Source organism: Oryx dammah, unplaced genomic scaffold (assembly GCF_014754425.2).
Source record: "Oryx dammah isolate SB20612 unplaced genomic scaffold, SCBI_Odam_1.1 HiC_scaffold_28, whole genome shotgun sequence".
Lineage (NCBI taxonomy): Eukaryota > Metazoa > Chordata > Mammalia > Artiodactyla > Bovidae > Oryx > Oryx dammah.
Window position 1 is genome coordinate 92,216,983 of NW_024070212.1, and position 12,147 is coordinate 92,229,129.

General features: G+C 41.5%; 1 protein-coding gene across 1 annotated transcript in view; it reads left to right on the top strand.

Annotated features, from left to right (window-relative positions):
* RAB3B (RAB3B, member RAS oncogene family) overlaps positions 1-12,147 on the top strand; it is a 71,173-nt gene that overhangs the window by 42,678 nt on the left and 16,348 nt on the right. Inside the window, exons 3-4 of the mRNA XM_040231175.1 lie at positions 2,748-2,866; positions 6,741-6,865. Coding sequence (XP_040087109.1) covers positions 2,748-2,866; positions 6,741-6,865 — 244 coding nt within the window. The remainder of the gene's footprint in view (positions 1-2,747; positions 2,867-6,740; positions 6,866-12,147) is intronic.

Sequence of the window (12,147 nt, forward strand, 5' to 3'; positions counted from 1 at the left end):
TTTGCCAGAACTCAGGGAGAAGTACTATATGTGGTCAGAACCAATACTCTGATAAGCTGCTTGAAGTAAAGAGTAAGACACCCCCAAACCATGCTCAACAAACAGGAGATGGTGATTCAAATGCTCTTCCACGATGGTAGATGTGTTAAATGCACACTTTTTTTGCTGAGTAATGTGCAAGTCTGGGTCAGAGCTGAATTACACAGGACATGAAGAAGCTGAGCCTTGCCAAAAAAATAACTGATCTGTTTGCCATGTCTGTAAGTCACCTCTTAAGTACTTGTTGAATCTATTTCTACTCCATCTCCACTTCTACCACTCTAGTTCAAATACATCTTAGGTCTCACCTGAGCCATTGCAAAGATCTCACCAACCAGCCTGCCTGCTTGCCATCTCTACTTCCTCCAGTTTGTTCTTCATGTCACAGTCAAAGCGATCTTTCTAAAGTTCAGATAAAATCATGTTAATATCCTACCTCAAAATCTTTGATCCTAAAAAGATCAAATTCAAATTCTGTAGCATTGCATTCAAAGCTCTTTCTAGTTTCATTGCCTACTCATTTCCCACAATTCCTTAAGTTCTGGAGTAGCACGGGAAAAAACTCTTCCTTATGTCAAAATACCTTTCCTTCACTTCTCTGCTTGGAAAATTCTTATTTAGGAAAATCCCTGTTGTCTTCCTTCTATTACTAAGTAACCACATCTTTAGGTGATGCTGCTGGACTTGGTAGAGATTCCCTCCATTGGAGTGGTTATGCCATCTACCACATTTCCCATTCTCCTCCTGGGCGTTTTATAGGATTGTGCTTTCTCCGGTGTGGGCATGTGACTTGCTTTGGTCAGTGAACAAGAAAAATGGAAGAGCCAAAACATGACTCACATATTTTCTTTCCTTCTCATAGCTGCTCTGTCAGTCTTTATCCTGGAATGAAGCAGACAAAGAGCAGAGCACCTAGCCAACTCTTAATGGATATGTAAAAATAGTGAAAGATAAAACCTTGTTATTGAAGCTGCTGAGATTTTGAGATGGCTTATTATTGAGTAACCCAGTCTATCCTAACTGGTGCACTATTTCTGCTTTGACATCTTTCATAGCTACCCTAAATCACCATACTTCTCCTTTATCTGAATTGTGTGACACATTTTCTGTATACCACTTATTTGATAGTGATGACATTGCTAATTATTAGTTTGGTGGTATGTCTTAGCCACCTCTATACTTTTGCTGAGCTTTCCTGAGGGCAAGGATGATGCTTGTTCCATTTCTGTATCACACAAATTAATGATTCATAGCCAAGGCGAGATACTGAAATAGATTGTAGGAGTCAGACAGACAGACTTGTTTTGAATCCCGATTCTTACATTTGATGGACAATCTCTATGAACCTCAGTTTTCTCAACTGTAAAGTGGGAGTAATAATATGTACCTTACAGGGTTTTTCTAAAGTTTATGAATAATAGATGCAGCATATGTACTAATAATGGCATATTATAATTCTTTTGTTCCCATTATTTGTTTTTAATATCATTACGGGTAGTGTTCAGTAAATGCCTGTAGATAAACCTTCATTGACTGAGGTATAATGGTATGTGCATCAGACTTGGAATCAGAAGTCCTAGATGTCCTTGAGAAAGTCACTTACCCTCTCTGCAGTTTTGCATTCTCAACTATAAAATGTAAATACTGATCCTTACCTCTGAGAGACTTTTTGTAAAATTTAAATGAGGTAATATATGAAGAATCTTTTATATGTGCTCCAGTATCACACATCTAAAACTATAATGATACAGATAAGACTGATTGGTACCTGATATGAGGACTGTGTGGACATTGTAAAGCACCCCAGAGTATTCCATTAACGCTTTATTGTGGGGTTTGGCTTAGCTTGTTTGTGTTTGTGTTTCCAACTAGACTGTGAGCTTCTTGAGATAAAGAATTGTCTTAGTCATATATTTTTTTAGTGAAAATGTTTGTTTTTCCTTGTATAAATAATACATGTTTAGCATTAGAAGACAATAAAAATACCTGAAGAAAATGAAAATCCTGATAATTCTTATCTTTCTTACAGAGATAGACACTATTAACCTTCTGATGTGTTTCTTTCCAGTTTTCTTCTCTGCAAATATCGTTATGAAGCTGACATTACATTGCACATACAAGCATTGTTCCATCTTATATAAATAAACACATAACCATTCTAAAGTTGGATATATGTTAATGATACTTTTACACTGTTTAAATAGAGTTGTAACCAAAATTTTTATGCATCAATATTAATGCTAGTCTGATTTTCTATTTTTGTAAAAAAGTTTTTAGAAGGAAAAATTTCCACGTCAAAGGGTACAAATATTTTTAATACTCTTGAGACTTCCAAATTGATTTCCAGAAAGACTGAACCAAGTTCCATTCCCACAAACAAGGTGTAAGGTTGTACATCTTATTACATCCTTGTCTGTAACAAGAATTATAATTAAAAACAAAGAAAAATCTTTTAATATAATAATTATCTATTTACAGTTCTTTTGTGAAAAGTTCTTTCCTCCTGCTCATTTTTCTACTGGGATTTTAATTATTTTCTTATTAATTTCTATGATGTTTCAAAAACCATTTTATGATAGTCTCCAAGTACAAGATAAATAATAGATGCTCCTTAAATATACTTTGGATTATTAGTTAATTGTCCTAGGAACTTTTTAGAAACAAAAACAGACTTTCTATGAGGCTGACTCCTTCCTTTTCCCACCTAGGACACAGCTGGGCAGGAGCGGTACCGGACCATCACCACAGCCTATTACCGTGGAGCCATGGGCTTCATTCTGATGTATGACATCACCAATGAGGAATCTTTCAATGCTGTCCAAGACTGGTATGAGATTCATTCATTCATTCATTCATTCATCAGATTGTTCATGAAACTCTAGCATGTGCTAAGCCCTACGCTATGAGTTAGGGAAAACCAGATGAATAAGACATGGCTCCTGTCTTCACAACGTTCACAGATGAGCAGAGAGGATAGATCAGTGAGCAGGCAATGACAATATCCTGTGACAGGTGCAGTGATGAGAGTGGTACCCAGGCTGTAGAAACCTAGCTTGGGGAGTTAGGGGATGTGTCCTGGAATTGCTGACATGCATACTACGGTTTGAAGATGGACAAGAATTGGCCAGAGGGACAAATGGATAAGAATGTTGCAGAAAAGGAGTACAGATGTGCAAAGGCAAGAAGGTAGGTGAGAGGTTAAGAAGAGCAGAGGTCATGAAGGATTTTATATGCTGGGGTAGGGAATTTGGATTTTATTTGTAGGTGAGGACATTTGAACCGGGAAACAACAGGTTCAGATGAGTGTTTTAGAAAAAATCATTCTGGACAGAGTACTAAGTGAATCCACATATTGTTTTCCTATAAAATTTATTCCTTGGCTGGGGGGTGGGGGTTAAGTTTATAACAGTTCAATATACAATAGAATCTGACACAGTTCCCTAGAGGTATAGCCCAACCTCTGGGCCCCCAACCCCCCAGGCCACATCCCCATCTCTTGCATTACTGCCTGAACTAAACCCCCCTAACCCCGATCCTGGAAAAACTGCCTTCCATCAAACCAGTCTCTGGTGCCAGAAAGGTTGGAGACTGCTGACTTACTTCTTTCTCCCTGGAAAATTACTCACAAGGAGAAGGGAGCATGAAGAGGAGAGGTGAAGAGAGAAGGCCAGGACTGGGTGTCCCTATTCAGTGGAGAGGATAAGAATGTGGAAGATGGAGAATCTGTGCCTGGTTCTTATCCACAGTCAGAGAGGCAGAGCAGGCTGGGCACAGCACAGCAGTGCTGGCCAGTGCCAAGCTTGTCTTCTGCTCTTTTTTGCCCAACAGCTACCCTTTGAAGAATTTGCTTCTGCCAAGGAACAGTTGCCATGACTATGTGAGGCACCATTGGTTCCTTGGAACCTTGAGCTGGAAGTGACCTTTCAGGCTGCCTACCCCCACTTCCCAGTTCTGAACAGCAGTCTAGGGTGCCACCCACATTCCTGTCACACGTGTTCTCCTTCTCAGCCTCTTGGTCATTCCCTTCTTCCTCCTTTCTCCCTCTTTCCTTTTTTTTTTTGTGTGTGTATGTAATAAAGTTTTATTAAAGTATAAAGGAGATAGAGAAAGCTTCTGACATAGGCATCAGAAGAGGGCAGAGAGTACCCGCTTGTTAGCGTTAGCAATGAGTTTATATACTCTCCAATGAATCCAAAGAATGTCTGGAGGTTGTACAGACCTCACCAGACCTACTCCCATAATCTACATTTTAAGATAACAGAATTAGCCAGAAGGTTTAATCCAGAGACTGTCCTCAGGCAGAATACATTATTGTTAAATAATCCTTAGGAATGTAGAGAAGGAAATAAAGTTTGTCCTTTCTTCCTCCTTGAGAATTCCAGACCCTTCTCTCCTTGGGGACCCCTAGACTTCTTATCAACCTGCCTAGGAAATGACTCTCTCATGCCTCCCTTTTCTTTTAGGAGAATTATGTTGCCTAGGGAAAAGGGGCGTCATTCTCGTTCCATAACTGCTTCCGAGCTGAGAAGGGGCATTGTTCCCTAAATTGGTGAGGCAACATATTCTCCTAATCCTCATATTGAGGATATCTGATCCAGGGGCCCCAAATAGTAGTTGGAGGAAGGTGCAGCAGTAGCAGGAGTTTGAGCAACCATTTGTAACTTAAACGCTTTCATGCAGCTAGAAACAAATCCAGTTACACAGTTACAGATGTAAGGCAACATAGTCAAAATTAAAAGTCACATTATGTCCATAGTTAAAGTGCAAAGTGTTGCACCAGTCCATTTTAGGGTTGGTAGATGTCATCAGATGAAGAAGAGGCATCGCATGTGATTGTTGTCGAAGGTATTCACAGACTTGAAGAAAGTCCTTTCCTTGAAGTGGAGATGTGGGTATTCACAGACTTGAAGAAAGTCCTTTCCTTGAAGTGGAGATGTCCACCACGGGAAGCCTTCCACTGATGAAGAGAATCTTTATAACCTCCTTAGCCTGTTCACTACGACAGAGAGAAGCCTCAGTCCATCCAGTAAAAGTATCTACCCAAACTTGTGAGCAAGAATATGCATTAGCTTTTGGAACATGAGTAAAATAAATTTCCCAGTCCTCTCCAGGATACATCCAGATGGGGAGGAGATTTTGCTTCCAAAACCTCTCTTCCTCTCTCATTATACCTTTTTTTCCCTCCTGTTTTTCCCCTTTCTTATTCTCTCCCTTCCCTCCAGTCATGACTTTTCTCTCCTCCTCCCTTGTCCCCTCTATCTCCTCCCATCCTCACCTCCCACCATGAAGAGATTAGCTCTTTCTTTAAGTATCTCCACACTGCCCATTCCCTGCCAGCCTTGACCTCCTTCCCTTTCTCCATCAGTCCCTGTTCATCCTGCCTCAGGAACACAGTGACTTTAACACCTGGTGACGATTCCTCCAAGAATAACCTAAGTTGCTAATCTAGGAGCTGAGAGTGGATGGAGGTGGGAGGAGGGAGGAAGATGACAGAAGAGTGGCATGGGAGGCACAGGGAGTTGGCTTCAGGTCTCTGCCTTGAGGCTGAAGAGTGTCTGTCTTTTCCAAGCTGTGACCTTCAGTTTTGCCTCTGGGAAACTTGGTCCCAGCCTAGCACCCATCTGCCATCGAAACCTCAGTGCCCAGCCCAGAACCTGGCTCTCTGTAGTTTTACCACAAATGGTGGTTGACTGAATTCCATCCGTTGAGGAAGTGGCTTTTCACCCTTAAAGAGAAGATGGGTAGTGAAATCAGCTTGAGGAGCAGGGTTGGTAGTTGGTCCAGTCTGCAGTTAAGGTTGAGTTAGATTGAATGTCAGTATCAGGATAGGATCAGAGTTTATTTAGATCTGCTTCAGGATTAACTATTTGCTGGCTCCTTCCTTCATCAGACATTCACTGACTTCTCTGTGCTCTATGCTGGGAGGGGGGGCTGGTACCACAAAGATGGGGCTTCCCTGGTGGCTCAGTGGAAAAGAAGCCACCTGCCATTGCAGGAGACGTGGGTTTGATCCCTGGTCTGCGAAGATCCCACATGCTGTGGAGCAGCTAAGTTCGTGCCCCATAGCTACTGAACCTGTGCCCTAGAGCCTGGGAGCTACAACTACTGAGCCCATGTGCTGCAGCTCCTGAAGCCTGCACCCTCTAGAGCCTGTGCTCTGCAACAAGAGAAGTCACAACAACAAGAAGCCTGTGCAGGGGATTGAAGAGTAGCCCCCACTCGCTGCAACTAGAGACAAGCTGGCATAGCAACAAAGACCCAGTACAGCCAAGAATAAAAAATAAATACATAAATAAAATTATATATAAAAAAGAATAAACCTATCTCTGCCCTCAAGGAGAGACATAAATCCAGCCAAATGTAATAACAGATGCCACAGTAAAGGTGTAGGGAAATAAAGAGGGGGGGGGTAACTGTTCCTACCTATGAGGTGTTGGGGAACAGATTTAGGCCTGCTTCACAAAAAATGTATGCTCAATATAAAGGTCTGGTTTTATTTCCTCTATTTAAAAGTTTATTTCTCATTATAGAAATAATACATGCTCACTTTCAAAAACTTGTCGAGAAAAGGTTTTTTTATTGGCCACAACGTATGGCTTGTGGGATTGCAACCTTGTTGAAGGGGCTTCTGTGAGCTTCTTGGGGTCCTTTCTGGCCTAGGAGGGTGTCAATAACACAGTCCTCTTTCTGTCTCTCTTTAGGGCTACTCAGATAAAGACCTACTCCTGGGACAATGCCCAGGTCATCCTGGTGGGGAACAAGTGTGATATGGAGGAAGAGAGGGTTGTTCCCACTGAGAAGGGCCGGCTCCTCGCAGAGCAGCTTGGTATGTGCATGACACATGTGGGTGCATGTGTGCACTGGAGTGGGGCAAATGGAGGGAATAAGTGTGTGTTTGTATTTGGGACATTAGGGATGTGCTGTGATCCTGAATTATGTGCATCTGTGCTTTGTGTGTGTTGTTTCATATTTAGGGCATATACATGTGGGCTTCATGCTAATGAATTCTAGGTAATGCATTATTTATGATACATGTATATTTTGTTACACTGGATGTATAAATAAAATTTATATATATGAAATCTTTTTTTTAAACCAGTTCCTTCCACAAAGGATTTGAGGTATCTTATAACATTGTCATAGTATATCAACCAAAAAATGAGACAATGGGAGCAAAGGGAAAAAAGGCAAGAGTAGGAGAACATAAGAGAAGGCCAGGGGTGAGATAACTATATTTTGTAAATTTGGGGGCATGTGCAAGAGCTGGACTGAAATAGTCACTTTGAGTTTCCTAGCAGCCATTGCAAAGAGGAAAACATAATCAGTTACATGGTTCAGAGATGGTCCTTAAGATAGAAACAAACCCATTATTCCAGAGAAGCACTGCCTTCCACTGACAACTGTAGACTGAGTGCATATATGCTCAGTTGTATCTGACTCTTTGTGACCCCATGGACTGTAGCCTGCTAGGCTCCTCTGTCCATGGAATTTTCCAGGCAAGAATACTGGAGTGGGTTGCCATTTCCTTCTCCAGGGGATCTTCCCGACCCAGGGATTGAACCACGTCTCTTGCATTGGCAAGCGAATTCTTTACCACTGAGCCACTTGGGAAGCCCGGCAACTGTAGAAGAGACTCTATATGCTGAGTGTGATGATGTTCTTAATATCAAACATCCTTTATAGCAACTACAACACTGAATATCGTAGGCTGTGTCTTACACTTTCTGTCAGTGTAAACTGATGTTTTGTCACCAAAATACAATTCACAGCAAAAGTGATTGTATGAAGTCATGAGACAATGTAGATTAAACATGCTGCTCAATGATGCTCTTTTTCCAAGGTTAATGCACCTTGATCCTTGTGCTCCATTGAGACCCAGGGGTCTCAGGTATGTCTTAGTGGCCACACAGCAGGACACCTACCTACACCTGCTTAAAAGAGAAGCTTTTCTTTTCCCTATTGGGGTTTAATATAGGCTCACCTTAGATAAGTCTTCTTTTAGAAGAATATGTGTACTGCTTAACTTTTAGCCAGTCTCCCTAAGGATTTCTCACAACCTCAGTGCTGTAAGTATTAAGGAGAAGGGAGTTTAAAGTTATATTCTCTGCCAGTTTCTGAAGTTCAGATATTTGGGCTGGTAGGTGGGTAAATTGTGTAATATAGAAGTGTGAATTTGTGTTGCATATATTTGTATTATGTATATTACGAGGACATGTATAGTGGAGTGTCGTATACTACTTTCTTCCTTCCTTCTCCTATTCTCCAGTGTGGCCTGGACTAGAAATCAGCACATTGAAGGTGCTTAATAAATAGGGAGGGTGGGCCATTTGGCTCTTGATGGTTCTTACCCCATCACAGGGCCCACAGAATGTGTCTATACCCATTTCCATGGTTCACAGGACAGTAAACATGTGGCGAAGCCCACACATGGGTGACCTCTGGCTATCTTATGCCTCAGCCTGCTGTTTCCGAGATGCCCTGCACTTTCCCTGGACGAACAATGCCACTTCTGTTTGAAAGACTTTTTATCCCCCATCTCCCACTCTTATCTAGCTGTTGACCCCCACTCAACTTTCAAAACACACCTCCCCCAGCTCTTTTCTTGGTTCCCCCATTTAGAGTACCCTATGCATACAACAGTCATAATACCCATCTCCCTTGGGTGCACTTGTTTCCTTATCTGTCTCCAGAAAGCTTCATGAGGACAGGAAATGAGTCTTGTTTATCTTTATACCCATAGTGCCTGGCATATGGTCTGGCAGTGAGTAAACACTGTAAAAATATGTTTTGATTAAAATTTTATGGAGTCAATTATTTGGCTACTTCATTTTACTTCATTCTAATTATGACTTCCTGAGCTCCTACTCCATGCCAAGTACTGTGCTGCAAAATAGGCTATATTCCCTGGTCTGAGACAGAAACTGTGATAAGCCAGGTGATCAGCGCTGTGATAGAAGGATGCGCCAGGGGCTGTGGACACAGAGGAGGCATCTATTCAGTTTGGGTCAGAGAACGTGAAGCCCATGCTGAGCCTTTTTTTTTTTTTTAATTAATTTTGATTTGAGTGCAGTTTGCTTTACAATGTTGTGCTATTTTCTACTGTACAGCAAAATGAATCTGCCATACATACACATACTATCTCCTCCCTTTTGAATGTCCTTCCCATTCAGGTCACCACAGTACATTACAAGGGAGTTCTTTGTGCTCTACAGTATGTCCTCATTAGTTATCCATTTTATGTGTCATATCAAGAGGTAACTCATTGAAAAAGACTCTGATGCTGTGAAATATTGAAGGCAAAAGAAGAGGGCGGCAGATGGTTAGATGAATTTGAGCAAACTCCGGGAGATAGTGAAGGACAGGGAAGTGTGGCATGCAGCAGTCCATGAGGTCGAAAAGAGTCAGACACTACTTAGCGACTGAACAACATCAATAGTGTATTTGTGTCAATCCTCATCTCCCAGTTCTTCCTACCACCTTCCCTTCCCCCTTGGTATCCATGCATTTGTTCTCTCCTTCTATGTCTCTATTTCTGCTTTGAAAGTCTTTAAAATATTTTTAAATTTTATTTTATTTTTGGCTGTACTGGGTCTTTGTTGCTGTACTTGGGCTTTCTCTAGTTGCGATGCTGAGCTTCTCATTGTGATGGCTTCTCTTGCTGCTGAGCATGGGCTCTAGGGTGCTTGGGCTCAGTAGTTGTGGTACACAGGCTTAGTTGCTCTGCAGCATGTGGAATATTCCTGAAGCACAGATTGAATCCCTGTCCCCTGCATTGGCAAGTGGATTCTTAACCACTGGACCACCAGGGAAGTCCCTGATTTGCAAGGAAAACAGAGCTGGAGGAGTCAGGCTCTCTGACTCCATATTAGGCCTTGGAGATAGGTAGGAGCAGTCAAGTGAGGAAGAAAGGCAAGGACATTCCAGGCACGGGGAATAACACTGGCAAAGGCAAGGAATAGCCCTGTGTATTTCAGTTCAGTTCAGTCGTTCAGTCGTGTCCGACTCTTTGTGACCCCATGAATTGCAGCACGCCAGGCCTCCCTGTCCATCACCAACTCCCAGAGTTCACTCAAACTCACGTCCATAGAGTCAGCGATGCCATCCAGCCATCTCATCCTCTGTCGTCCCCTTTTCCTCCTGCCCCCAATCCCTCCCAGCATCAGAGTCTTTTCCAATGAGTCAATTCTTCGCATGAGGTGGCCAAAGTACTGGAGTTTCAGCTTCAGCATCATTCCTTCCAAAAAAAATCCCAGGGCTAATCTCCTTCAGAATGGACTGGTTGGATCTCCTTGCAGTCCAAGGGACTCTCAAGAGTCTTCAACACCACAGTTCAAAAGCATCAATTCTTCGGCGCTCAGCCTTCTTCACAGTCCAACTCTCACATCCATACACGACCACAGGAAAAACCATAGCCTTGACTAGACGGACCTTAGTCGGCAAAGTAATGTCTCTGCTTTTGAATATACTATCTAGCTTGGTCATAACTTTTCTTCCAAGGAGTAAGCATCTTTTAATTTCATGGCTGCAGTCACCTGTGTATTTAGGGAACCATAAATCATTGAATTGTGTGAGTCTAGAGTAGCGCTTCCCCAGTTGAGAGATTCATGTCACTGGGTGATAATTTTATGTATATATTTTGGTGTATATTAAGAAAAAATATAATTAGCATCTCAAGCCCTTAAACAAGACTGTTTTTAAAAGGTGAGTTAATTTTATATTAGGAAAAAATATAGCCAGCATGCCAAGCCAGTATGACTAATGTTTTTAAAAGGTGAGTTTGTTAAACATTTATTAGGTATTTACCATGTGCCAGGCCCTATGCTAAGTGTTTTAAAGTAATACTCATTTAATTTAAAAGTACCTAATTTAATTTAGGTACATTTCTTATAGAGATGAGAAAACTGAGGCACAGAAAAGTTGAGTAACTTGTTTAAGATCACATAGCTAGTAACAGGTAGAGTCAGAATTTGAACTCAAGTAGTAGTCTGGCTCCAGAGCTGCACTTTTAACCACTTAACCTCACTATACAGTGAATAGAATAATAATAGATAATATATATTGAGCCAGGCATTATATGAAATGCTTTGTGTTAATTATCTCTTTTAATTCTCAACATAACTCTTTAAGATAGGTCAAGTTCAGCATAGGTTCATGAGGTTCTTGCTTAAGATTATGCATTTCTGAAGCAACTTAGCAGTAGCAGAGCCAATAAAGGGGCTTCCCCAGTGGCTCAGCAACAAAGAATTCACCTGCGATGCAGGAGATGCCGATTTGATCCCTGGGTCAGGAAGATCCTCTGGAGGAGGAAATGGCAACCCATTCAAGTAGTCTTGCCTGGGAAATCCCATGGACAGCAGAACCTGGCAGGCTACAATCAGTCCATGAGGTCACAAAGAGTCAGACACAACTTAAATGATTTAGTGCACGTGTGTACACACATATATATATACACACACACACACAGCCAATAAAGATCTATCTAATTTATGTAGAAAGACAGACAGAAGTGAGATTAATTCTTAGTACAGAGTTTAGGAAGACACTTAAAGAGGGCATTAATGAATTGGTTAGCTTGCCTGGAGAATCCCAGGGATGGGGAGCCTGGTGGGCTGCTGTCTACGGGGTCACACAGAGTTGGACACGACTGAAGTGACTTAGCAGCAGCAGCAGCGTAGGTCAGGGTAACCCATCTCAGTCCTACTGAACTTCCTGAGCTTTTCTCTACTGCTTACCAGAACTCAGCTATTTACATGTCTGTTTCACACTATACCTCAGCAGTAGTTGGGGTTATGTCTAATTGTTTTCATTACCCAACCATCCAGCACAGGATACACTGAAAAATATTTATTGAGCATATACTCTGAGACAGGTTGTATCTTGGCACTTAGTTGTGATTCTTACTATCGTGGAACTAATGCGGGAAAGAGACATTAAACAAATAATCATACAAGTAAATATATAATTAAAAATTTGTAAATGGGTAAATTGTATGGTATGCAAATTATATCTCAATAACACTGTTTAAAACTGTGATATGTTCTGTGTGACTTAGGACTCTCATTATGGCAAGTGATAAAATCTCAAATCAAACTAGCTTTAATTTTAAAA